This window comes from Canis lupus, chromosome 27 (genome assembly GCF_011100685.1).
Source record: "Canis lupus familiaris isolate Mischka breed German Shepherd chromosome 27, alternate assembly UU_Cfam_GSD_1.0, whole genome shotgun sequence".
NCBI classification, from domain to species: Eukaryota; Metazoa; Chordata; class Mammalia; order Carnivora; family Canidae; genus Canis; species Canis lupus.
Window position 1 is genome coordinate 41,814,994 of NC_049248.1, and position 26,539 is coordinate 41,841,532.

A 26,539-nucleotide genomic window follows, 5' to 3' on the forward strand; every position below is an offset into this window, starting at 1 on the left:
GGATCATGACCTGAGCCAAAGGCAGACACTTAACCCACTGAGCCACCTAGGTGCCCCACAAGTAACATTTTAATGTATATCCATCCAGATTTTTTTCTTATTCATAAGTACACATAAAATGCATGTATGTATCTGTATATTTAGTCAACATTAAACAAATTAACTTTTAAAATATTACTCACTGCAATATGCAACTGTGTGTATAGCCTCCTTTGGAGATAACACCAAAAGCCTACATTTCAGAACATTAAAAAAATGTTTAGGGGATCCCTGGGTGGCTCAGTGGTTGAGCGCCTGCTTTCGGCCCAGGGTGTGATCCTGGAGTCCTGGGATCGAGTCCCACATCAGGCTCCCTGCATGGAGCCTGCTTCTCCCTCTGCCTGTGTCTCTGCCTCTCTCTCTATCTCTCTTTGTCTCTCATGAATAAATAAATAAAATCTAAAAAAAAATTTTTTAGATCTTTTTTGTATTAGTTTTTAATTTTAATTCAAATATAGTTAACATAGGGTGTTATATTAGTTTCAGGTGTACAATATAGTGGTTCAACAACTCTATATGTTACTCTGGGCTCATCAGGATAAGTGTACTCTTTAATCCCCATCACCTATTCATTTCAGAACATTTTTTAAGGAATATAAGCCAGCTAGCTTGTGGAATATCCCTCAGTTTGGTTTTGTCTAGCATTTTCTCATTATAAAACTCAGGCTTTGGGTTTTTTTGGTAGAAATTACATGAGTAGAATGTTTCCTTGTTAGTACATCACATTAGAAGAGGCATATAATGTCAATTATTTAGCTCCTCCGAACCTCTCCACCAGCACACACACATCAGGCCTTTGTTCAAGCTGTTGCCTTGGTCTTTCCCTCTTCTCTCTTGCCTGTTTGACTAAAATTTGCTCAACCTTTAAGATCCAGCTCAAAGTTCTCGGAGACTTTTCTAACTCTTCATCTAACTATCCTAGCGTGGCACTTAACGACATTACAGTCACTTCCCTGTCATCTCCATACCACTATGTTGAGTTCCCTGAGGACAGGCCCTCTGTCTTGAGATGGCAGATATGTGCTGGTTTTGCCTGCCTGGCATCCAACATCCTCCTGGGAGCCGTACTCTGATTTTCCTTTGGGGAAATATCCTTCATTTTCCCCATCCCCATCAATGAGTGCAGCTCAGGGGTGAAAACATGACCTGGATCCAGTCACTCAGTGCATTCCACCCCAGTGCCATGGGGATCGATCCAGTGAAGAGCTAGCTTCTGAATCAAGGAGGTCCCATCAGGGTCAACCAGGACTTCTGCCAGAATTCTGGGCCAGAGCTCTCCTGGAACTCACACAATAGCACTTCCGTCACATTCCATTAATCAAAGAACTGTGGTCATTGTTTAAACAGCTCCATTCTACGCTCTGGCCTCATGCCCCTCCCAAGATCCCCCCAAATTTTATCCCACTACAACATTGGGCTTAGACTTAGAGTCCAGAATCACATCCAAATCAAGACTATATACATGTGAGGCTCCTCAGGTTTGGTTCCTTAGGTAGGGCTGTTCTCAATCTGAACTAAAGAAAAGCTATTTACACGCACGCACACATGCATACACACACACACACACACACACACACACGGCATATAATAGGACAGGCATAGGACAACTACAATAGATCCTCTGGTTCAAACAGGAGGAAGCCAGAGGTCCACACCAAACACTGATTATGGCAATTCTGAACTCTAGCTGGGTGTGTGTTCCCAGTTCTTTGACTAAGGCCCAGTATTGAACCCTGGCAATGATTGGCTGTGGCTCTTAACTCTATCCTCTGGCCTCCTGGTTTTGCCTTTGGAGTCACCTTTTCCATAGGAAATAGCCTATATTGAAGCTGAGTGGTTTTCTCAGCCTGCTTCCTGCCCTTCTTTAGAAGTTCAGGAGTCCAGAGGTGCCTGGGTGGCCCCGTCAGTTAAGCATCTGACGCTTGTTTTGGCTCAGGTCATGATCTCATGGTCATAAGATGGAGCCCCTTGTTGGTCTCTGTGCTCAGCACAGAGTCTGCTTGGGATTGTCTCTCTCCCTCTGGCCCTTCCTCCACTTGTGTATGTGCTCTCTCTCTCTCTCTTAAATGAGTAAATAAATCTTAAAAAAAAAAAAAAAGGAGGTTCAAGAGTCCAAAGGCCTCTTTTCATTGTGTATTATATATTTCCCTTTCACATTGAGCTGGTGGTGCTTCAATGAACACAAGTCTTTTTTTTCTTTTTTTCTTTTTTAAAAATATTTATTTGTTTATTTGAGAGAGAGAGGAAAAAAAAAAAAAACATGGGTGGGAGAGGAGCAGAGGGAGAAGAGAATCTTAAGCAGATTCTGTGCTGAGCACACAGCCAGACTCAAGGTTCCATCTCCTGACCCTGAGATCATGGCCTGAGCCAAAACCAAGAGCCACCCAGGCACCCCCCCGCCCACCCAATATGGGTCTTAAAAACTCTGTGGTTTTTCTATGAATCTTACTGGGGGTCACTTCATTAGACAAGTCGCACTCATCAACCTAAGACAAGGCCTCCTCTCTCTTGTGCCCCAGTGAGGCTGCTGAGGGATAGTATCTTTAAGATCTTGAGAAGCCCTATTGTTTAGCAGAGTGGCTGTGCAATAAACACCTTTAAGACTCTTAGGCATACTTCTGTCTGTTTGAAAGATTCTATGAGGCGCCACCTTAGAGGTTTCTGAGGTCTTAACAAAGGGCTTTATAATCACCCTTTTGGCCTCATGTTTACCAGCAGACCGTATTTTCCTGACAGTGTCCTGGATTTGATTTGTACCATGGGGCCCTTTATTGCTTTGAGAATTATTTGCTGACTTGAAAGACTGTCCTGGGCTTTTTATATCTCCTCCAAATTCTGCTTAAAAACAGAATAATTCCTTCTTTAGCTTTTCTTCTCACTATCTGCGTCTTATGAGACAAAGCCAAGAGAAGCCAATTGACATGTGCAACAGTCTGCCTGGAGATCTTCTTAGCCAGATCTATCAGTTCACTGGGTACTTTTCCTATTGTTTATATTAGTGCAGAGAAAAGTTTTGCTAAACTTTCTACCATGACACTACTAGGGTCTTTGTTCCTACAGGTTCCAAGTACAGTTTCCTCCACTTTCCTTTGGACTTTTACTTGCAGTCTCCTTAAAGCCCTTCCAGCCTTCCCTAGCAGACTCACTGAGGCCTATCAGGCGTCTCCTATCACTTGGAATGCCAAAGTAACGCCATGTGTTTGAAGTTTTGTCATAGCAGCATCTCACTTCTGGGTACCAAATTTTGTTTCCGTTGTCTGCTGCTGCAAAGCAAACTACTTCAAACTTAAGCATAAAAGAACAACTATTTTATTATACTGATGGGTTACATGGATTAGGAATGTGGAAAAAGAGGGTTTGTCTATGTTCCATGATGTCTTGGGCCTCAACTGGGAAAGCTCACATGGCTGGGGGCTGGAATAGCTAACGTTAGAGAATTTACTTCCAAAATGGTTTCTTCCCTAACATGGTTGCCTCTTGATGGGCGTGGCTGGAAGACTGGACTCAGCTGGGTCTCTCGGCTAGAGCACATGGCCGCCTTAGCATGGAGAAAAAGGAGCTAACAAAGGGGCATAGAGGTATTGAGGGACAGGATGAGGCTCATTTCTTTTGGCAAGGTTTTCCCAGAAAAGAAAGATTTTGCAGAGGGTTTAGGGATAGTAGGCTGGGAAGAAAGGATCTTGGGTCTCTGTGTGTGTGTATGTGTGTGTGTGTGTGTGTTTGTGTCCAGCAAGAGGACAAACACAAGTCTGCTGGGAGTAGCCAGACTTGAGTGAAAGCAGATGACATATATGATGAGCTGGATTAGGTCAGCTCAGCTCTGTAATTCCTCCAACCTGACTTGAGCACATGGCCTGGGAATGTGAATGAAGAGGCTTGAGTGAGGAGCATCCAGGGGTAGGGGTAGGGGGATGTGCTTTGGAGGCCTCCACTTAGGAGAGTAGCTACCAGAAGGGAATGGATGGTATGGTGGGTTGTATAGTGATATCCAAAAAGAGATGTACAAGTCCTAACACCCCAGTACCAGTGAATGTGATCTTTTGCAGAAATAGGGTCTTTGTAGATATAATTAAAGACCTTGGGGTGCTGGGTGGCTCAGTGGTTGAGCATCTGCTTTTGGCTCAGGCCGCAATCCCGGGGTCCTGGGATAGAGTCCCGCATTGAGCTCCCCACAGGGAGCCTGCTTCTCCCTCTGCCTATGTCTCTGCCTCTCTCTGTGTCTCTCATGAATAAATACAATCTTAAAAAAAAAAAAAACACAAAAAGACCTTGAGGAGAGATCATCCTGGATTTAGGGGGGCCCTAAATCCTTGACAGGTAGCCTTATGAAAGAAAGGAGAGGGAGATTCAAGACATAGAGACACGGAGGGAGAAGGCCATATGACGATGGAGGCAGAGATTGGAGGGCAGCCACGAGCCAAGGAACAGTGAGGATTGCCAACAGTCTCCAGAAGCTAGAAGAGAGGCATCGAATGGATTCTCCCTCAGGACCTCCAGAAGGAGCCAACCTTCCTGATCCCTTGATTTCAGGCTTCTAGCCTCCACAGCTGTGTGAGAAGAACTGATTTTTGGTGTTTTAAGCTACCAGTTGGTGGTAATTGGTTACTGCACCCCTAGGAAACCAACGAAGAATGACCTGGCCGAAGGCAGATCCAGTGCGGCTGAAGGGCTGGCTGGGAGTGGGAGGAGGTGAGGCAGCCCAGTGTTGCCAACCCCACTCCTACCTCCTGCGTAGACGCCTTCCCTCCCTTTCCACCAGCGCTGGTGCTCAGTTTTCCACTTTTTTTTTTTTTTAAGATTTTATTTATTTATTCATGAGAGACACGGAAAGAGAGGCAGAGACATAGGCAGAGGGAGAAGCAGGTTCCCTGTGGGAAGCCCAATGCAGGACTCGATCCCAGGACCCGGGGATTGCAACCTGAGCCAAAGGCAGGTGCTCAGTCACTGAGCCACCCAGGTGCCCCCAGCCTTTCACTTTTGACCCTGACTCAGAGGGACCCTGCACCACATCCATTCCCCCCACCCCCCCCCCCCAACCCCCACCACTCCGCATCTCCTCAGCACTTGCTTCCCTGCCAGGGATGCTTTAAAGAGCATTTACTTGGGACTGTCAGCTAAGTGGTCCGGAGCTGTCCTGTATGTTTTCTCTCCTGCGACACTGCTGTCTTCTCCCTCTCCCATCTTTGTTGTTTATGGCAGTGCTTTGTACACAGTGGGTGCTTAATAAATGTTATTTATTCACTCTCCAGAGTCCCCTAAATATTACCCTGCTCCTTCCCCTGCTGCAGCTGAATTTATATCAAAACCTTGTCACAGGCGAGGATAATGTCTCCCACTGCGTCAGTGAGGCGGTCCCCCTCCCACACGGCACCCTCGGCCCCAAGTTCCCTGAAGAACTTGGCCATGTAATCATCACCCCCATGTGCCTTCTAACTTGTATATAAACTCGGCCAGGTCACTGCATCTCTGCCCCTGGGTTTCCTCTTAAGGAAAACAGAAAGATTAGAGCAGGTGCATTCATTCCTCCATGTATCCCAAAACCACTTGCTGAGACTATTTGCCATAAGTCCTATGAATTCAAGGGTGAACAAGACACACAGTCCATGCGTTCAAGGAGCTCAAGTGTCGTAGGAGACAGGAGGAGAGGTTAAAATGCAGCGAGGGTGGTACCAGGTGGGGGACTCTGAGGAGGGGGTGACCAGGGCACATGGGGGGAAGGATTGAGAAAGGCTTCATGGGAGAGGTGACCCTCAAAGCTGCAGTTCTTGGGCATCCCTCCAGCTACAACATAGGCTTTCCTTCTAGGGATACAGATCTTGGGTCAAAATAAGGAAAACTTCTTTCCTTCTTTCTTTTCATTTATTTGAGAGTGAGAGGAGAGAGAGAGAGAGAGAGAGAGAGAGAGCAAGTGCATGAGTGGTGGGAGGAGCAGAGGCAGAGGGAGAAGCAGACTCCCCACTGAGCAGGGAGCCCAATGTGGGTCTGGATCCCAGGACCCTGAGATCATGACCTGAGCCGAAGGCAGATGCCCGATGGACTGAGCCACTCAGGTGCCCCTAAGGTCGACTCTCTAACAGAATGACACACAAAGGCTTCCCTGGAAGGCCCCCTATCGGGAGGCACCTCCAGCAGGGCTGTGACAGGTACAGGCATCCAAAGAGCCTCTGCAAAGGGCATATATCGACAGGAGGACCGGTGTTTCTTTTCCACATCAAGATAAGTGTGGAGATTTAATTCACACTTAGCCATGCTGGGAGAAACAGCTCTGGTGCGAACCTTTCACACGGAATCAGAGTTAGACCTTACACACACACTCCCCCGGCCATCTGAGGGAACACACAAAAGGCAGAAACGGTGCAGGTGTCATAATTTTATTCTTATCTCCTGTCAGTCACGGGCCGGGAAGGTGAGGCCAGGAAAGGGAACAGGCGCGGACCCTGGGTGACTTGGAGGAGCTGAGGCCAGAGGCTGCGTCTGGCGGTAGGTCTGTCTCTGCCCTGTCACTTGGGGGAAAGCTCAGGGGCTGGGCAGGGCAGGTGGTTCCCAGCAGACAGGTGAACAGTGTTTCCCCGAGCTGTGGCAACGGATGAACTAAAGGGAACCATCGGAGGCTGCTGATGCGGGAGGTCTGGGGAGATCTGGGAAGAGTCCAGAATGAAAGCGGAATCCTGCCTGAAACATCAGGCCATACAGCCCTTCTGCTTCCTGCCTGCAGAACCAGGCCCTGCCTTTCCTCAGGCGGCCACGGAGGGGAGGCAAAGTGCTTGTGTGAAGCCAGCCCACGGGGACACCTGACAGGTCCTGGACCTGCCCCGGGAGGGCCAAGGAGGGAGAGGCAGAGGCGGAGGCTTTTGAAATAAGGGTATCTGTTGGATCCTGACTCCCCTGGGAGGAAGAATCACGATTCCTGGGGCTTCCTCAGGCAACACCAGAGTCACACACGTGCCTGGGAATTGGGGCAGGAGTCTGGGGAATTCCACGTGCCTCCTGGGACCCCAGCTGCAATCCCAGGAGAGGATCTCTTGATCTGTCTTCCTCTTGGCAGGAAACCTCTGACCTCACATCACAGATGGTCAGATTCCCGGCTGCCTCAAGCTCTATAAAATCCAACCTACCCCTTCCTGGGCCCAGCCCCACCCCTGCCAAAAATGTGAGGGGCCAACAGGCTCTCCTCCTCTGCAGATTGCAGCACCTGCTCAGCTTCGATTTCTCGGTTTCTCCTAATCCTGCATTCCTGCTCCTCCGCCCTTCCTCCTTCGAAGGCCCAGCCAGGTGTTTCTGGGGCTCCTTCTGGCCTCAATGTGGGTGGAACAGAGGGCCCTGAGCCCTGGCTCTGCTGCTGGCTCAGTGTGTCCCGGATCCCTCACAGGACCCAGAGCAGGGTACGCACTCTGCCCTGAGAATGCCAAGTTGCCCGGTCCTGTTGTTTGTTGCTGAGGGCTTACCTCCTCCCCCAAGCTTTTGGAGCTCCACCTTGGATAAGCTTCTCAATCCTATTTCTGCATAAACTGTCCTAGGAAGAGGAAGATTTAGACAAGAGGATTCTGGGAAGCATGACCAAGGCCCAGGCTGAGAACAGCAGGGTAAGGAGTAAGGGAGTGACCCCTTTTGGAACTGGGACCAGAGGTTAGGAGAGGAAGTGAAGGGTCGTTGGAGGAAAGGTGGCAACTGGGTAATGAAGTCAGTGGAAATAAATGCTCTGGCGCCTCTCCCCGCTTGCTGATAGGAAACTAATCCCAACTTAATACCACGAGCCCATCCGCAGTGAGGCTGGGAATCAGACACCAGAATCCTGTGTCCCAGCTTGGGTCTAGAAGGTGGAAATGACAGAGTACAAAATTTGGTGGTGGTAGCTGGTGGGGTGGGCAGGGCAGGAGGCCAGGGGTGACACCAGGGACAACGGATCTCCAGGGACATCGGGAGCTGTCTGGCCTGACCACTCAGTTTCATTCTAGCCCCAACCTAGTAGGTCAGCTCTATAACCTTGGTTTTGTTCCCGATCCCCTCAACCACCTCAGCTTTCCCCAGGGCTGCTTTCATGGATTCATGTAGACCAGCACACAGTAGGCATCCAGCCATGCTCCGGGTTGCCTTTGTCTCATCCACAAGCACCACCATCGGTTCTTGGCTCCCTCTTTCCTCAAAGACCCAAGGTGGAACAAAATTTCAAATGCTTCTGTAATATTTCATGAAAGCTGAAAATAGGGAGGGTGGAGAAGGAAGAGTCAAAACAGATTGATGACGTACCTAGTCACTCTCTCCAAGAGCAAACAGAGCCCCCAGCACAGGGAGTGAGGTAAGCCCCTGACGGAGAGGCCAAGGGAAGGTCCAGGTATCTGAACCTCCCTGACTCCACCCAGTAACTTTCCACTGGCCCAGAGTTGGCCTGGAGGTGCCAGCTACACACTTCCCCCAGGTGTGGCCCCCTGGTCCCCTCCCCAGCAGGGCCTGCAGGGGACTGGGTGGCTGACGCACACCCTGCCCGAGATCTCAGCTCTCAGGCTGCCTGGAGGCTGATAAGGAGACCCGACCTCATCACATGGGACCAGCCGGAGGGACCGGCTCTGGCTGTTAGCATCAGCTGAACAGCTTCCAAATTGGAGAGATAAGGAGATAAGGGATGGAGGGGGCTTAGGACTCTGGGGTGAGTGGCTAGAGGAGCCCGGGTGGGGGTGGGTGGGGGATATGGGCGCTGCCAACTGAGGCCTCGGGAGGCCTGGCTTGGGGATAAGCCCACACATGGCAGCAGCCGATGGGGGGGCGATTAGGAAATAAGAAGTGCAGAGAGGCCTCAGGGCAGGGCAGGAGTCTCTCCCAGGGGGCTGGTTCAGCAGCTGGTATAACCCTCTCCTCAGCGCTCCACTCAGCCCCAGATCTATGGTGGGGGACCACCTGGGGGGGCCAGAGAAGAGGGTGAGAGGTCAGTCCTGCCAACAGTAAACACTCCCCAGGGAGATGCAAGTCTGGGTGAATCGGTGCTACTACAGAGCCCACGCCTCCCAGGGGCTCCTGTTCCCACCTTCCACCTCCTTACAGCCCGGGGGGTCCCCACTTAGGAGCAGCACCCCTTGTCCCCAGCCTCCTGCTCCAACAGTGCTCTGTCATGACCCAGGAGGGTAAACCAAGGCAAGTGCAGATGGCTTCCTGTGCCTCTCCCATTGCCCTTGGCCCCAGGGCTCAAGCGCCTAGAACAAGCTGCTAGTCTCAAAGCTGAGAGGAGGAGCAGCTGGGACGGCCATTCTGTCCACCCACATTCTCCCACCTGCAGAGCAGCCTCCTGCCTCCCCGCCCCAGCTTCCTCCCACCTCCTCTATAGCGTCAATGCCTGATTTGGAAGAACAGAAGGGTGGATTTGACATAGGACAGTGTGCCCCAAGGTCACACAGCTATGGCAGCCATAGGAGGAACCTCGGTGGCATGGCCCTCAGCTAGGCATTCTGGGGTCTCTTTCCCACATCTGGAATCCTGCCGGGCTCTTCCCACTTGTCCCTTGGGTCCTCAAATCCAGGGGAGCCTCCAGCCTTGACTGTCCACTTTGGGAGTGGAAGTAGGGGGAAGGGGCAGCATAGGGGGCGTGTCACCTCGGGTCCACGGGGCCCCTAATGGTGGGGTACAAGCTGCAGAGGGCGAGGATGAGCATGGGGCTGAGGGGAGGCCAAAGGACAGGCTGGCAGCTAGTTTTATATCTGGGCTTGCAGGAGTACAGGGAGGGTCAGAGGACCAGCAAGGGGACATTCTTGGAAAGCAGGAAAGAAGGAAGGAAGGCTCTTCAATCCCGGTTGGTGCCAAAAAGCTGCAGGAAGAAGGTGAAGATGTAGATGATGTCCAGGTAAATGTTGAGGGCTCCAAAAATATACTCCTCAGGGCTCAGTGAGTGGCGTCGGTTACCCATCAGCAACTGGGTGTCAAATGCCAGGAACTGAGGGAAGAGGGAAAAGAGAGAAGTTAGAAGGTCCGGTCACTGTGACACTGACCAAGGGGTTCCAGGGGGCCCTCCCAAGCTCCGCCCCCCCCCCCCCCCCAATTTCGCTCCCATCATCTGCTGCGTGGCTGCCCAGTGACCCTCCTGGAACAGTCCGGGATCTGGAACATCCCCAACACGTTCCCTCCCTAATGAATACCAATCTCTCCAAGCACCTACTAGGTGCCAAGCACAGGGAAATAGTAAAGAACAAGACAGATAAGATCCCGGCCTTAGAGTCTGGAGTGGAAGTAATGCTTAATAGGAATTAAACCAAAGAGAAATGCGGAGTGTCCCAGCAAGGTGGCTGATGATGAGGAACTTGACCTATGTGAGTGTCGCAGGGAGCTAAGGAAGGCTTCCTGGAGGAGGGGACCTTTGAGCCGAGGCCTAGTCTTCTCAACATCGCCTCAGGGCGCTGCTCTTAGAAGATGAACAGATGCTTCGTGTAATGGTGAGCAGAGAATAGGCACTGATGCTGTGTTTTTCAGACATCAGCCCACCTCGTCCTATTACCAGCCCTTGAGTAGGGATGATTCCTGGAGGAAACCGAGGCCCAGAGATGCTAAGTTCCTGCCCAGGGTTACAGAGCTGGGAAGTGGCAAAGCTGGGATTTGAACCTGAGCAGGCTGGCTCCACAGGCGCCACGCTTAGCCATTCTGCTCTGCGGTTTCTGAGCATCACCAGGGTTAGTGTGTCCCCTGCCAGAAATACTTTCTTCCCAGGGCACCTTCTTGGCCTAATGGACTATGAACAGGTATCCGCTTAGAGGTGGCTCCTCTCTGCCACCCCGCTGCCCCCTACCGACCAGGCCTTCCTTCTGTCTACACTGACTCCTGCTCCCACTTATTCTCTGGGGTCCAAGCAGAGGTAGCAGAACCCCCTAGCAGCAGCATCTGACACTTCACGGGCATGGTGTAGTTTTCGGGGAGAAGGCCAAAGGTTCCACCAGTGTCTCAAAGGTTATGAGCCACTGGGCCCCCGTGGATTGGAATTCTTTAAATCCACGCACATTCTTGTTAACTGGGCTGTGCCCAGCTCCTCCGTCCCTTGTGTGTGGAAGACCTGTGTACCTTCGGTCCCCTGGAACATTCGTTATGCAATAAATATGTATGGGGCACGAGCTGGTGCCGGTGACCTGCTGGCAGAGACAACACCGGGCCACGCCTGCCTTCCGGGGCTCACCGCTTCGTGGGGGAACACTTACCGATGATGACATTAAAACTTAGTAAATGCCATGATTAGGGCTGGCTAAGCAGGAGGAAGGTAGCCCAGGAGGGGTGACATTTTAGCTGGGGCCTGAAGGATGAGTAAGAGTTTGCTAGACTGGAAAGGCCCAGGGAGGTGCAGGCCACGGTGTGAAGAGTGAGGAATTCAGTGTGGCCGCAGCAGTGGGGCAAGGGGTTGGAGGGGAAGGGACCGGAGCCCAGGGGCCCGAGGCTCCAGTAAGGAGCATCTCCGGCACGTGGGACCTCAAGGCATGACACCCTGGAAGGTGGGGAGGTGGGGGTATTTATGAACCCCGGCTTGAAAGTCAGCCCGACGTGAACTGCAGCCTCAAGTCTGCTCCTCGCTAGCTCCGGGACCCCGGCTTAAGGCAGTCTCCCTGAGCCTGAGTCCCCATCCGTAAGAGGGAGATGGCTGTGCTTGCCTCCTGACGTTGCAAGAATGAGGACGTGTGCAGAGCGCCTGGCCTGGTGCCCGACACGTGGTAAGAACCGAATGACCACTGGCCGCTGATGTGGGTTTACAGTTATTTTCTGCAGGAGGAGAGGAACCCCCTTGAGAACGTGTCATATGCTGCTGCCGAGACCCAGGTGTCCCCGGCGGCCCGTCGAGGAGGCGGATATGTTACTAGGGGACGCTATGTGGCCTCAACAGAAGGAAAGGAGGGTCCCAGCCGGGGCTGAGGGGCCCTGTGCAGAGCGTGTCAGGCTCCCTGCGCTCGGCAGCAGGACGGGAAGGGTGCCTGAGAGCACGGCACTGCGTGCTGGTTCGTATCTCGGGAGTCCTCACCCGGCTGTCCTCAGTGTGCTCATCTATAAAATGGGACAGTCCTAACGACCACGCGGTGCTGCGGTTTTGAGGGCAAACACATGACAGTGCGTGCGGCGTCACCCACCATCACCTTCAGTGTGGTGTCGCTTCTTGCCGCTCTGCTCCTGCTGATTTCGGTTTGGATTCCCACTAAGTTCTCCCTCTCCGGAGAGAAGGAGCAAGGAGGGGCAGCGACCTGAGAGCTGCAGGCTGCTTAGCGGTCATGCTGCCAGCAGAAGTTAATAAATTGCTGATCTGGCTTATCAATCAGTGGCTTGCTTCGTTGATTTCTCAGAGCCCGGTCACCCCTGGCTGAGCTAATGAAATTGAATCTCTCGACCTAGAAGGCTTGGACCTGACCAAGTCTAGGGGTGGCTCCTCCAAGGAGCACCCAGCCAGGAGGCCTCCTAGAGCAGCCAGCAGGCTTTGCTCTTGCAGGAAAGAGGAATGAGATGATTTCTGCCCCTGCCCTTGGCCTGTGGCCAGGGATGCTTATCGACGTGGTGCGGCCTGGGAAAGCCTGCCCCGGATTTCAATTCTACTGCCTGGTACCACCCATCACCGCAGCCCCACGCCTGCGAGTCAGTCAGAAGGCTTTTCATTCATTTAGTCCCAGCGGTATTTCTTGAGCACCTACTATGTTCCGGGGAGCTTGCCTTCAAACAGCTGGCGGTCTAATGAAAGCAGGTTATCAGGGACTACATTATGAGCACGCACTCACGGCATTAGAAAGTAACTCGACAATCTTGGGTTATGGGGAGCATTGTTAACTAACGTCTTGGTTGAGAGCAGCTGTCTTGGTCATAGTTGACATCTGGGCAGCAAAGATCTTAGTTGAAGGCTAATGGCTGGGTTAACGGCTCACACCTGAAAGGACACAGGTAGTGGGGTTGGTAGCCAGCTGAACAGGAGACCTGCAGGAGGAGGGCGCGGGACGGGGCGAGAAGCAGAGGGGGATTAGGAGGCTACCAACTCACATCTGAGTGGCCCTTTCACACAGTAATCCTTCATCTCATCTCACCTCATAGGGGCTGGGTATCGTTATCGCTATTTCACGTACGAGGAGTCTCTGAGCAAGCGAGTGGCTTGCTGATGGTCATTTCTCTGGAACCAGACAGATCATCTGTCTCCTATTTTGATCAAGAAGTAGGTAGAGTGGGCTTGCAGGGGCAGGAGGCGTGCACGTAGGGCAGAGGCACCAAAGGTAAACTTTCCTTGTCCACTCTGTTGGCCAGGCTGAGCCTGGTTAAGGGCCCCCGGCCACATGGTTGGCCCGACCCTGCCATGTCCAGGACCCAGGCTAATGTCTGTTGTCCTCCCAGAGGTGAGGCTGAGAGGCACTGGGGGAGCCATGCATGGAGAGGCCAGCTCAGAGCCATCAATAAATAGGCACTGAATACAAAAAGCTGGGGTTACAATGTGTTGAATCAGCACCAAAAAAAAAAAAAAAAAAAACCCCACAAAAAACAACAACAAAAAACACATGGACCGTGTCCATCCTACAGAAATGCCAGCGTGAGTGTGCAGAGCAGCATACCCAAGGCCACTTACAGCAGTGCGGGTTCTAACAATGAAGTCCTGAAAACCCCAAACGCTCAATGAGAGGATGCTTAAATAACCTGTGGGCAGCAGTACTGAGGCAGAAACATCGCTGAAACATGCTATTATGAGAAAAAGAACAAGCTGCAGAAAAATCTACATCATAAAATCCCATTTTTATAGCAACGACAAAAAAAAAAAAAAAACCCACACACGAACCTATGTCACAAAAGCCTATATAGCAAATACCTATAAAATGCATATAGAAAGGTCTGGAAGGAGAGACAATTGACCACAGCACTCACTACGGAGGGAGGTGCGAAGGACATGCAAATGACATTTGCTTTATCTGTATTATGTAAGATTTAAAAAACTGAAATATATGAATCAATGTATTCGTATATTATTTAATTAGAAAACTTTAAAGGAAGGATTAAAATAACTCACACAAAAAGAGTTGGTGGAATCTTTTCATTGAATCCTCACATAAACCTCTAGGACACGTGTTCCATTGTCACGTGCATCGTGAAGCTGAGTTTGGGGCACACAGAGTGTGCGTGCCCACTTCACCCAGCCAAGAGGACAGACTTCAAATCTCATTCTCCTTCCACCACATGACACTGCTTTGGGGCATGTGTGTGTGTGTGTGTGTAGAAGGCTGGAAGAGATGGGAAGAGAGGCCCAAACCGAGCTCAAGGCCAAGAGCCCTGCAGGCTTCCTGGGGGTGGGGTGGGGGGGATCTCAAACACCGCTTTCGGGCCTAGAGCGGGAGCCTGGGCTTGGGGGACTCTATAGGAAGAGGCTGCCAGCCTTAAGATGCAGGACGTGTGAGGGAGTAGGGATGCGGAGGAGAGGCGACGAGTGGAGACCTGGGGTCCACTGTTGCCCGGTGCCAATCGAAGACAGTCGCCTTCACTGGCCTGAATGTCCCAAGTTTCAATGGCACAGCAGCCCTGAGTTCTGGGAAGCACCTCCAGGCGGCCCCTGGAGGAGCAGGGTCTGGGCGGTACGTGAGCCAGAAAGCCTGCCCCAGGGGGAAGGGGAGCCACGTATGAAAGTGTGTGAAACAGCCCACGTGTGGTCCCCTGAGGACGGGCACGGGCGTAATACAGTGCTTAAGAACACTCGGACTGGGGGGATGCCTGGGTGGCTCAGTGGTTGAGCATCTGCCTTCGGCTCAGGGCGTGACCCCAGGTCCCGGGATCGAGTCCCACATCAGGCTCCCTGCATGGAGCCTGCTTCTCCCTCCGCCTATGTCTCTGCCTGCCTCTTTCTCTGTGTCTCTCATGAATAAATAAATAAAATAAAATCTTAAAAAAAAAAAAAAAAAGAACACTCAGGCTGGGAAGTCCTGCAGACCTGGGTTCAAATCTTACAACCTGACTACTGCTAACAGGTGATCTTATTGATTGATGATGTGCCAGGCACTTTCTAAGTGCTTTGCATATATTAATTCACTTGCAAGTCACAACGATCTAACAAGGTGGGTGCTATTAGTATCTGCATGTTAGAGATAAGGAGACGGAAGCACCGAGAGGTTACATGATTTTATCAGTCCACGCAGCTGGAACGTGGCAGAGAATGGATGTGAACCCAAGTACTCTGCTCCAAACTTTGGTGCTCTGCGTTACAAGGTTAGCATTTACAATAAGGGCGAAAGCTACCTTGGTAGTCTAGAAAGGACCGAGTTCCTGGTGCCAGGCTGTTCTCGGTTGTCCTTTCGTATCGTATCTCATTCTTACCGCAGCTTTGCGGAAAGATCCACATCAGCCCATTTGAAAGATGAAGCAACCTGAGGCACAGAGAAGTAACTTGCCCAAGGTCACAGGGGTGGGAGGATGAGCTAGCCCTTGAAAATTGTTTGGGTAGAGCGCATGTGGCCACCGGAGAGCTCCCTGCTGGGGTGACAGCAGGAGGGGGGCCTTGGGACAGCACCTCCTGGCTCTGCTCTGGGTGCGAGGCCGGGGACTCCTCCCTTCCCCGGCCTGGGAGGGAGCTGCGCCTCGGCCCTGCTCCCTGCGGGAACTCGGAGCCGCCCCTGGGGGCTGGGAGGGGGCTTCTCTCACCTTCCCGGGTCCAGGTGTTCTGGGTGAAGGGCCAGCTGTGAGCAGGGCGTTGGTTGCGGAGGATTAGCGCCTGAGGAAGTGAAACTGGGGAGAGTCCCGGGAGGGGGCCCTCTAGTGTGCTTTCCCCCTGAGGGAGCCGTCACCCGGCACCCCCCACCCCCAGCTGCACTCCACTTCTGGGGGGCTCAGAGGAGGCTCGGGCGGGGCGTTGGGGCTGGTTTGGTGGCCGGAGGCTGGGAGGCTGGGAGGCTGGGAGGCCGAACAGAGAGGCTCTTTCAGGCTCGTGTCAAAAACCGAGGCAAGAGCCTGGAGCTCCTGAACGAAATGCACGAAGTCTACAGTAAAATCACGCCCCGCCTCGGGTTTGTGTAGCCACGTCTGCTTTTCAAAGCGTCTACTCGGGAGGAAGCCTGGGCCCTGACTAGAAAAGCAAGGGGGGGCGGGGGGACAAACAGGGGTCTCCGTCCAGAGTCCTCCGGACGCCGCGGGGCTGGCCTAGGCCAGTCACGGGGACACAGGGAACAGACTGTCCGTGGGGCTGGATGGAAGTAACTGCGAGAGGCCTGTTCTGCGGCGGAGAGCCTCTCTGGGTCCCGCCGTGGACAGAGTCCATCTGGGGACCCCTCTGGCCTCTATTTTCCCTGACAAATGGACAAGGAGGTCAAGTTGAAAGAATGCTGGGCTGAGAGCTACGGAATGGGGCCTCCGTCCAGCTTTGGCAGCTCACCCCGTGTGCCTGCGGGTGTGCGACACGTGCGCGGTGCGCGGGGTGTCTGGGGGGTGGTTATGTGGGAGGATATGCGGGCGGGCGCGTGCTCTCCCGAGGCCTCGGCGCAAGTAGGTCCACGCCAGCTCCGAGGACCCGGAGTCTCGGCCAGGGGCTCGGGACCGAGGGCTCATGCGTCTCCCCCAAGGTCGGGGGCAACACCCGGGGTTGCAGGCCCAGCACCTCTCCAAACGAAGCATCTTCCTACCTAAGCTTCAACCATCCAAACACCATCAGGCCTGAAGCATCCCGTACTGACCCGCACACCTTCGTCCCGCCACCCTGTCGCGGACTCTGGGACTGTGCAGCGGCCTCCTAACTGGTCTCTCTGCTCTGGCCTAGCCACACAGCTTCTTGGTAACCTTCCTTAAAACACAGGGACTGTGATGTTTTCTGAGGTCCCCAAACTGGCCAGGCTGGACAGGGGAAAGCTCTGTTCCTATTGGGCTTGTCACCTGATTTCTAAAGTCCTACTTTCTTCTCTAAGTCTCCTGGCTTGGCGTCCCGATTTAGGTGGCTGGGAGACCTTAGCGTCCCAAAGAAAGACGGGCTCTGAGGTAGAGCCACATAAGCACAGAGGCTCAGCCACGGTGGGGAATCTGCTGGCCAAGTCCTTGGCCCGACCTGCTCTCTCCGTCTCCCCTGCCTCGACCGTCCTGCTCTATCCCAGTCCCTGCATGTTGCCCCATCATTCCATTCAGCCAAGTCTTCATGCTCCCCGGCCTAACCTTCCATGAGTTTCTACAGGAAAGCACCCAAGGAGAGGGCACGAGAGGGGTGAGGAGGCTGAGGCCACCGTGAGGTCCCTGTGGGCTGACTCACCCGCTTCTACTGACATTTGGGTCCGGTGCGCAGCGGGGGGTATGAGATAGGGGTGAGGCAGAAAATCCAAAGCCTCCTGAGAATGTGCCAAGGCTAGACAGGTGAGGCCTAGGAGGGGCCAGTTCCTCGAGGCTGGACCTCAGCCCTAAGAGGCCTGGGCTCCCCCCACCCCAGCTTAGCCTTGTCCAGCTGGGGGCCCCGCCCTCACAGATGACGGAGACTATCAGGGAGGGGCTAGGGTCTCTAGGAAAGGAAACCATTAGATTCTAACAGCCCTTCCAAGGCCCAGGTTGGGAAGACTGGGGGGGGGTGGCTCCTCACTGGGGGTCTGGGACCTCCTCTGATGCTTCTCCCCTGTTTCACACATCCTCCTGGCTGCAGCTGGGCAGGGATGCTCTGGGCGCTGTCTTGTCACTCTAGCTGCAATGCTGGGAGGGCCTGTCATAGTGCCGAGAATTCTCCGAAGGCTGGGGTGGGAGAGGCCTGGGGGGGTGGGGTGCAGATGAAGAGGCTAGGGGACCGCAGCTCCCATAGGACAGAAATGACCCAGGAAGCAGGGTCAAACTGAGGACGTTCAGAGTTGGGTTAATGGAAAGGCCCAGAGATACCTCTTTCAGGGCTGGGCCTCTGATGGTCTCTGTCCCCCTGAAACTCAGAGGTGGGAGGAGAATGAATCCAGCCCCCTGCCCAGCTCTTTCCTGCCCCAGGGGGCCCAGGGGACCTGTGGCATGTCTTCCCTCCTGGTGACCCCGGTGAACAAGGGCAGGGGATGGAGCTAGGGGTTCATACTGTGCTCCTGACCATTGTTTACATAATCTGCAGGAGGAGCCAGGGCCTGTCAGTGTGTCCTCTCCTAATGAGACATTAACTGGTAATGAGGCGCTGTGGTTCCTCCTCCCCTGTGACTCACTGTGCAACTGAGGCTGTCTTTGCGCTGCTCTGACCAGCACCTCAGCCCGCCCTGGCCCCTTGGCCGTGCCTCTCAGGCATCCCTCCATCCCATAAACATCAAGGGGGTGCCTACTAGGTGCCGGGGACTATGTCAGATCCTGGGGCTGCAGCGAAGAGGGAGCCAGATCCCAAATCCCTGCCAATCAAGGAACTTACATCCTGCTGCAGGGGGACAATCAACAAATCACAAAAATATAATAGTATGTCAGAGGATGAGAAGTGCCATGGCGAGGAACAAAGCAGGGAAGAGGAGTAGGGAGCGTGTGAGTGTGTGCACGTGTGGGCGTGTGTGCATGCTCAGTCACATAGGATTGTAAGTGAAGTGAACACTCGAAGGCGGGGACACACAGAGGGCTGTGAGTGGGTCCGAGGGGACAGGTGGCTCAGCTGCAGCTGCAGATGTGCTGGGCTGGAGTGAGCCCGGCGGTCACGGGCAGCAAGGAGGCCCACCTACATGGCTGGGGCAGGGTTGCAGGCTGGGGGGGAGGCGGGGCGGGCATGGGAGGAGATGAGGTCAGTGGGGGGCCTGCAGGCCTGGGTGGTGCCCTGGAGGCCAAGCAGGGGCATGATCTGACCCCACTCACACTTAACAGAGTCACCCCAGCTGCTGCACTGAGCACTGGCTGTGGGGCCTGCACCTGGGGAGGCCACAACAGCAATTCGGGACACGGGCTGGGGAGTAGCCATGCAGGTGGAGACAAGTGGTCAGATTCTGGCTGGAAGGTGGAGCCAACAGAACTTGCTGCGGGGCCAGACGTGGGTGTGAAGAGAGCGGAGGAGTGGAGGCTGTCAGCAGGGCGTTTGGCCTGAGCAGCTGGAAGGATGGAGCTGCCATTTACACAGAAGGGGGAGCTACGGGAGAGGCAGGGGTTCAGGGAGAGAGCAGCTGCTCAGTTTTGTATATAATCGGTTTGGGGCGCTTCACAGGTTTCCAAATGAGGGGTGTTGAGTTGGCAACTGGAGATTCTAGTCTGGAATTCTGGGCTGGAGGTCAGTTTTAGGGCCATCAGGATTAAAGATGGTATCCGAAGCCTTGAGACAGTCTGAGATCCCTTAGGGAGTGAGCGGAGAGAGAGAGGAGCTGATGGCCCTACGGCATTCAGTGTGAGCAGGGGGGTGAGAGGAATACAGGCCAGCTGGTGGCCAACATGCCGGGAAGAAGATGCTTCTGGATGGAGGAATGAGCAACTGTATCAAAGAGGCTGAGGCTGGCAAGGGGAGGGCTGGGAGATGACCTCTGGGTTTAGTAACTGGGAGCCTGTCGCTGACTCTGGTGAGAGCATTAAGAGAGTTTAGAGAATTGGAGAAGGATTGGGAGGAGATGAAAAGGAAATACACGTACCCCCGCTTTTCAAAAATTCAAGCTATACCATTTCATTTTTACGAAAGACCTGCAGTAGTACCTGCTTTCCCTAACCTGAAGAAATCCAATGCGGATTTTCACTTTTATAAAAACACCAACGTAGCATTCAGCATTTGCTTTGCAGTGAGCTGTTACAGAGGCACCGTGCACCGCCAAGCAACGAGTGGCCCCCCCCAAGCTCCTTGCCTGGGAACAATATCCAGCATCTCGGCCTCGAACCGCTACAGCTTTGAGCTGTGTCTGCAAGCCCCTGTGTTTTATCTCTATTTATTTTGTGCATAAGGTCAGCAAAACATGTCCTAACATAGCAGAAAAACCTGAGAGGTTATTTTTCGGGTCTGGGACCCTCAAAATCTCTTCCACATAAATTAATGGTAATTGCTGCTTCACTTTAAGCCATTTCCAGCTTATGAAAGGTTTCATAGGAACGGTCTACTTTCAGGGGAGCCTGTAGTCAGTATAGATTCCCTTATTAGAGCTTTTTGCTCTAACTGGGGGTGCTAGAAGGAGATGTGGGTCAAGGCTGGTGTGTGTGTGTGTGTGTGTGTGTGTGTGTGTGTGTGTGTGTTTCCAGATGGGAGAAATTATAGCCTGTTTCCATGCTGGTAGGAGTAATCCAGAGGGCAGAGCTGGTGGGGGCGGGAGCAGAGGGATTCCTGGGGAGAACTTTCCAGCTTCTTCCCAACTCCAAGCTTGGAGTTGTCTTCTTTGAGGGGGACCCCAGGGGTGCTGGAAATGATACCAGCCTGGGCACAGTACACCGGGGTCCTGTCCTAAATCTGCCCCTTACTGGCAGTGGGACTCTGTGCCAGCCCTCAACACCCCAGGGCTCCAGATGTGGAAAGCAGGTCCTATAACATCAGCACTGCCTCCCACCCTGGGTTGTGGTGGAGATCCAACGAGATCATAGGTGTGAAAGTGTTTTGTAAAATGTAAAGGGTGGAACAGACGGTTGGGATTATTTTTATTATTCTAATAACACAAAGGATTATTAAACAAATTTAAGGGATTACTGTTCATCCAGCCCTACTTGTAGGTACGGCCTTCCCGCTTAGCTGACATACTAGCCGTGACCTGATCCACACGATGCCAAGTAAACTTCCCAACCCTCCACTGATGCTCACCTACCTCTCACTCTGCCCTGCATATGGACTCCTCTTCTTCCGTTTGTCCCTGGCAAATGCTGCCCTCTGAGGCCTCCCAGCGTGACCCTGTTTCTTCCCTCCTGGCCCTAGTCCCTACCCCATCCCCTTCACAGCAATTCGCTTTAAGTAGCTCCTGCCTGAGGGAAAGAGCGTTGGTGCAGGAGCCAAGAGAAGTTAGTGCTATATGGTGACTGACCTTCCCGCTTTGCCCAGGATTTAGAGCTTCCCTCAAGAAGTGGGACTTTCAGTGCTCAAATGGGGAAAGTTCTGGGTGAACAGGGAGAGACTGGTCAACCTTAGTCTTGACCACGGCCACGCTTAGTTGATATGCCCTTATCTTGGCAGGAAATGAGACAAGTCATCTAACTTTTTTCTGGTCCAGCTTTCTCATCTCTAGGGGAAGAAGGGCTTGGAGTTTCACTAGATCCCTTTTCAGTCCCTTCCAGACTCAAGTTCCAAGCCTGAAGGTCATCTTTACTCATTCTGCCAATATTTTACTGAATGCCATGATGTGCCATGCACTGTGCTCCTCCCGTTGACCGTGGCACCCTGGACACAGAGCCTAGCACCTCACACATAGTAGATGCTCAACAAAGACCTGTGGAAATGAATGATGCATCTACCACCACCACCCATTCCTAATCCGCACCCCCCAAAACATCTGCTCATAGTTCCGGTCTTCCATGTCTTCCCCAGGCTGTCACCCACAAGCCGGTGGAACCTGTGAATAAGCCTAGAACTCGGGCCAGACTGAGTTGAGCCAAACATTCCAGTGAGGGACAGGAGGGTCAGGTCACCGCTCCTGCTGGCGGTGGATGTTCACCTTGTAGGCTCCCTGAGAAGATGTCACCAAGATGAGCTTGCCCACCTGTGTGGGGCCTGGGGCACCATCAGACATTCAGGTGCTTGGAGCCCATCTGAGCAAAGGGCCTGCGGTGGGCTGCTCCAGGCAGACGTCTGCCCCTGGCTTCTTCCTGTCTCCCGGGCACCTACTTCCAGCCACCCTTTGCCACTCCCCATGTGGCCTCATGCCCAGAGCGGGGCTCTGGAGCCAGGCCATCCGGGTGTCCGGTCTGGCCCTCCACTTCCTAGGATGCCGCGTGAACTTGGGCAAGTCATTTAGTCTCTGAGCTTCAGGTTCCTCATCTGAATCTGACAACTATAGAACCTATTTTATAGAGTTACGGTGAGGATTAAATGCACATGGAGAGCTTGCTGGGGACGGGGTAGGGGGGTGCGGGGAAGGGGAGTGCTCAGTAAATATTAGCTATTACGGTTATCACCACCGTGGTCATCAACGCTCTCAGTTCGGTGAGAACAACCAAGAACAAGCTTGAGCTAAGTGCATCTCTCACACTTGGAATCTCCCTGACTCCAAGAAGCCTTCCCGGATTACCCCTAAGAGAGCAATGACTAACTTAGTCCCCGCGGCCAGGGCACCCTCATTCTCCCACCCTCACAAGCAGCACGGGCCCTCCCCACGAGCTAGGGCCGCCTCTCCTCAGCTCTGTCTAAAGGCCTCATCCCGTTGTTACGAACTTCCTCCTCCCCTGCCCAGAGAAGCCCTGAATGCGGCACTGAGCCCTGACCGCCCACGGGAGCTTCCTGGGGTGTCAGGGAGGAGGACTATGAGGAAGACAGGGACAGTGGAGGGACCTGGGGAGGTGATCAGAGGCCGAGAAGGCGGGGGGGGGGGGGGGGATCTCCAGGGAGCCACACTCACCAACGTAAACACGCCTGCTCCCAGCACGGCATACACTGCATGGAGCCAGGGCACCTGTGGGGCAGGCAGGAAAGGAGTCAGGGTGGCAGGGGTGAAGGGGCAGGGAGGTCCTGCTTTGTCCAGAGGCCAGTGAATACAGCAAGACCTCCCTAGTGGATTCCGTCTCTCACAGCACCCCCATGCCTCCCCCGCAGTCCCTAAGAAGCCCCAGGTCAGAGAGGGGTCCTCGATTCTCCGTGTGCTCAGGGGGGGTCTGGGGAGCCCCAGGATGACAGTGATTGTGGAGGGACTGGCAGGGGAGTTCCCAGTCCATTGGTACTTGTGCCCTGCACGCACCATCCCAGGCTCAGGCTGGATGAGGGAGACTCATCCAGTTGGACCCCTGTCACCCTCGGCCTGAGCCTGGCTTTGGGCTGCTACCTCCCTGCTGTGCGAACCCATCCCTGTCCTGTGTGGGGTCTGTGTGTTCCTCTGTGGGGGGACTGCCCAGCTTTGCTTGAAGCAGCAGGGGGCTCAGATGTGTGTGTGGGGGGGGAGGTGGTCCTCTGGAGTCCGTGCCGGCTGCAGGGGGTTGCTGACAGAGACTGGCACAGCGCCCTGCCCAACCCTGGCTCCCCCAGGTCTCAGGGCACCCAGGTGGGTGTGGAAAACCTTCAAGTTTCAGTCATGCACCCTCCACACGGCCTACCCCCAGAAGATTCTTGGAAACACAAGCACCCTATTAGCCCGACCTGAGTCAATAAAGGGTTCTTTGAAGCTCTGAGGCCCCTTCCTGTAACCGTGCCCCCATCCTAGATACACAGAGGGCCCCCAGACCAGCTCCGGCCCCTCCCTTCGTCAACAGGATCCTGGGAAGTGCCAAGGAAATGCTAGAACCAATCCTGATGTCCTGGACTTGCAGCCAATACCCTGGGGGCCTGGCCAGGCAGGATGGGGAAGGGGAAGGGGGGGAGAAGAATCCTGCTCCTAGGCGGGCAGTGGGGAGATCATGCACCAAAGGTGGCTAAGAGGAGCCTTGGGTGGGGGCTGGGGCGGTATAATGACTGAGCCCTTAGCAGGGGTCTAATAGCTTCATCCCTTGGGTTCCCAGGGATGCCCTCAAGCCGCCCCTTCTCCATCTGCAGCAGCCTGCCTGCCTCAGTCACCAGTGAGCCCTGTGCAGTCCTAGTTGGATTTCCCAGGGCCAACCGGACAGCTGAGATGTGGCTGGCCCCACTGACACTCTAACGGGGTGGAGGTAGGCTCAGAGCCCCACTGCCCCACCTGCCAGCCTGGCCAGCAGGATTCTGTCTCTGGCCTTGGCTGATCCCTCAAGAGCTCCAGGGGACCGGGCTCGGAGGCCCTATGGAGCTCCTGTGCTCCCTCCCCTGCCCAGGGTTTAAATGTACTGTGCTCTCCCCCTCAGGCTCACCTCACCCCCTCAAGGGGAGGATGAGAAAGGTGAAGCCGGATGTGGCTCATGGTGCAAGCAGGTGCCCAGGCCTGCCAAGAAAAGCCTCCCTGTTTGTTTGCTTATACTGCCAACAAGCCCAGGGCAGGTGCCAGGAGGGTTGGACAGGATGGCAGGCTGTAGGCCTTTGGCTCTGGGCCTTCCCTGGAGGGTGTGGGAGGAAAGGGCACCCTTGGGCAAGGTGGGCTCTCCCTCCCTCCCCGGGGTCCCACCGGGAGACCCGGGACTCACATATTGGAAGGGCAGGAGGATGGCCAGGATGAGTCCGCTGAAGAAAAGAGTCATGAGCAGCACGAAGATCACACCCTGGCAGGACGTGAAGTCAAACTGCAGGGAAGGGATAGGCGTCAGCTGTTGGGCCCGCACGGAATGGCCCGCCATTCCTGGGGCCCCAACCCGGCAGCGTGCTGGCAAGAAGGCTGGGGCCTATGCAGCAGGCCGCTGTCTCATGCTCCCCCCTAGAAGCCAGCATTCCTCCTCCAGGTGGCCTCCCCAGACCCTTCTCACCCTCTTTACCTCTCCATAGCCGGGGACCCAAGATTGGAGCCCCCCCCCTACAACCATCCCATGGACCTGCCCATGAGCCCCAGAGCTGACCTTGGTCTGGAAGCTAAAGACGGTGACTGAGAGGCAGACGAGGGCCGTGATGCCCAGGCACAGCAGCACAGACGTGGTGTTGTAGTAGCTGCAGGACGCAGGGCCAGGGGCTCGGCTTCAGGCCGGGCTTCTGGTCTCCCCGGCCCTCCTCCCAGGCCCACCCTCCTGCCAGGCCCTGATCTCTAGACCTCTGGTCCCCACGCTCTCCCTTCCCAGGGTCCTACCCCCTCTCTCTGCTTTCCCAACCTCTTCCCTGGGTCCTGCCCTCCCCAGCATGCTTCGACTCAAACTCCTGTTGGAAGGATCCTGAAGAGGTGGGAGTGGAGGGTGGGGAGGGCTTTGTGCTGCTGCCGGGAGGTGGCTTACAGGAAATGGGGTCTGACCCAGTCCGAGGTCTTTCAAGCTACAGCTTGAGAGAGGTCACCTTGGTCCCCTCATTCCCCACCGCCACCCCGCTGAGCTGGCCACATCCTGCTGTCACTGCTGAGTGTGCAAGACAAGGGATCTGGGCCAATGTTCCCGCCTGCCTGAACCCCCTCCCCATCTGAACGCTCTCTGAAGGGACACTGTTCAGGGGCAGCTCCCCTCAGGGTGTGGCCCGTCCCCCCCCCACCTTTCTGTCCCCTTTACCTGGACAACATCCCAGTGAGGTAGGCCATGGACAGGGTCTGGAAGGAGAAGCAGGATGAGGGAACGCTCCAGAACTCAGCCTCTGGGGGCCCAGGCACCTTCAAGGCCCGGCCTGGGCTTCCACCCCTGCACACCCCTTAACTCTGCATGTGCCTCACCCCCACACACATTCACTTCCACAACTCAGGCCTGGTGAGGAGCGTCCCCGACGGGCCGGCGCTAGCTGTCTCCTCCTTTCTTTTGCAGCCCTGCTCTCTCTTCACTTTCTACTCTACTCTTCATTAGCCATGGCTCTAGGATGCCTCATTCGAACCTCTTCAAAACAACATCACCAAGGAAAGAGACAGTGGATGGTGCCGGGGGAAGGGGAAACTAAGCCCATTTGCAAAGGGAAGGTAGGACATCTTTGCAGCAGAAGTGGGATGAAAATACTCCTGCCTCCACCAGTGAGCTCACATTGCACATGCCCAGCCCAGGCTTCTTGGCCCTCGAAGCCCACCCTCCTTCCGCCTCCCACCGTCCCCACGCAGCATCTGTCCCCAGGCACCCCTAGATCACTTACGAAAATGGTCAGGAGAATCAGGTTCCAGGGGAAATGCCTCCTGTAAGGCAAGCCACTGAGTTCAGAGGAGAAGGGGGGTGCCGACAGCCACAGGCTGGGTCACTGCAGCGGGGCGGGGGTCTCCCCATCCCCACTCCTCGGAGCCCCTTCCCTCAGCCACATCCCCGTATATCCCCATCAGCAGATCCACGTCACCCTGCTGCTGCCTCAGAGGCAGCAAGGAAGGGGCGGGAGGGCAGGCTGGATGGAGCCCAGGGGATAGAGCCCTCTCAGGTGCACAGCGCGCCGCGGCAGGCAGCCTGGGGCCCGATCCTTCAAGATCCTGCTCACGTTCCCACAAGGTGCTCCTCAAGCCATCACGTACCTAGGTCCAGAGCAGCAGGCCAGGGTCAGATAGGTCGCAAAGAATACAGCGCTATACAAGGAGACAGACGACGGGCAGGTCAGCTGTGCCCCCGAGCCCCTCGGTCCCGCTCATTCTGCTCCCTGCCACCCCCGCCCACAGGTGCCGGGCACTATGATGGGTCGGGGTGGGAGGAGGGCGTTTAGGACAGTCATCCTAGAAGCCCGCAATGGGCAGGCCGCTGGTCCGATTCCAAGACAGGAACGGGACTCGGATGAGCCTGCTTCTGGAGGTACCGAGTCCTGGATGCCACGGGACAGCTGGCTGCCCGTCCCAAGGTGGCCTCCCCGACACTCCCGATACTTCGCCCAGGAACTTTGCCCACGGTGTCCTCTGTGTGCCAAGCAGAGCGCTAAGTGCTTTATGAATAAGGATTGAAGGGCTCCTCGCACCTTCTTCTCCAGAGAGCCAGCTCTGACCACCGGCCCACGCCGCCCCGCAGCCCCTCCCACCCTTCTCACTACCTGTAATGCCCCTGCCACTCG

The 26,539-nt window shown here is 54.5% G+C and overlaps 1 protein-coding gene across 2 annotated transcripts in view; it reads right to left on the minus strand.

The window, feature by feature from the left end:
• Window positions 1-6,394: 6,394 nt before the first annotated feature.
• The window catches only part of FAIM2 (Fas apoptotic inhibitory molecule 2), a 33,167-nt gene continuing 13,022 nt past the window's right edge, over window positions 6,395-26,539 (minus strand). For both annotated transcript variants that reach the window (XM_038577609.1, XM_038577610.1), the window contains 7 exons: window positions 26,016-26,066; window positions 25,652-25,691; window positions 25,090-25,127; window positions 24,460-24,547; window positions 24,094-24,189; window positions 22,413-22,466; window positions 6,395-9,958 (listed from right to left, as the gene is read on the minus strand). In XM_038577609.1, the coding sequence (XP_038433537.1) occupies window positions 9,809-9,958; window positions 22,413-22,466; window positions 24,094-24,189; window positions 24,460-24,547; window positions 25,090-25,127; window positions 25,652-25,691; window positions 26,016-26,066 (517 nt within the window). In that variant the 3' untranslated portion in view covers window positions 6,395-9,808. The remainder of the gene's footprint in view (window positions 9,959-22,412; window positions 22,467-24,093; window positions 24,190-24,459; window positions 24,548-25,089; window positions 25,128-25,651; window positions 25,692-26,015; window positions 26,067-26,539) is intronic.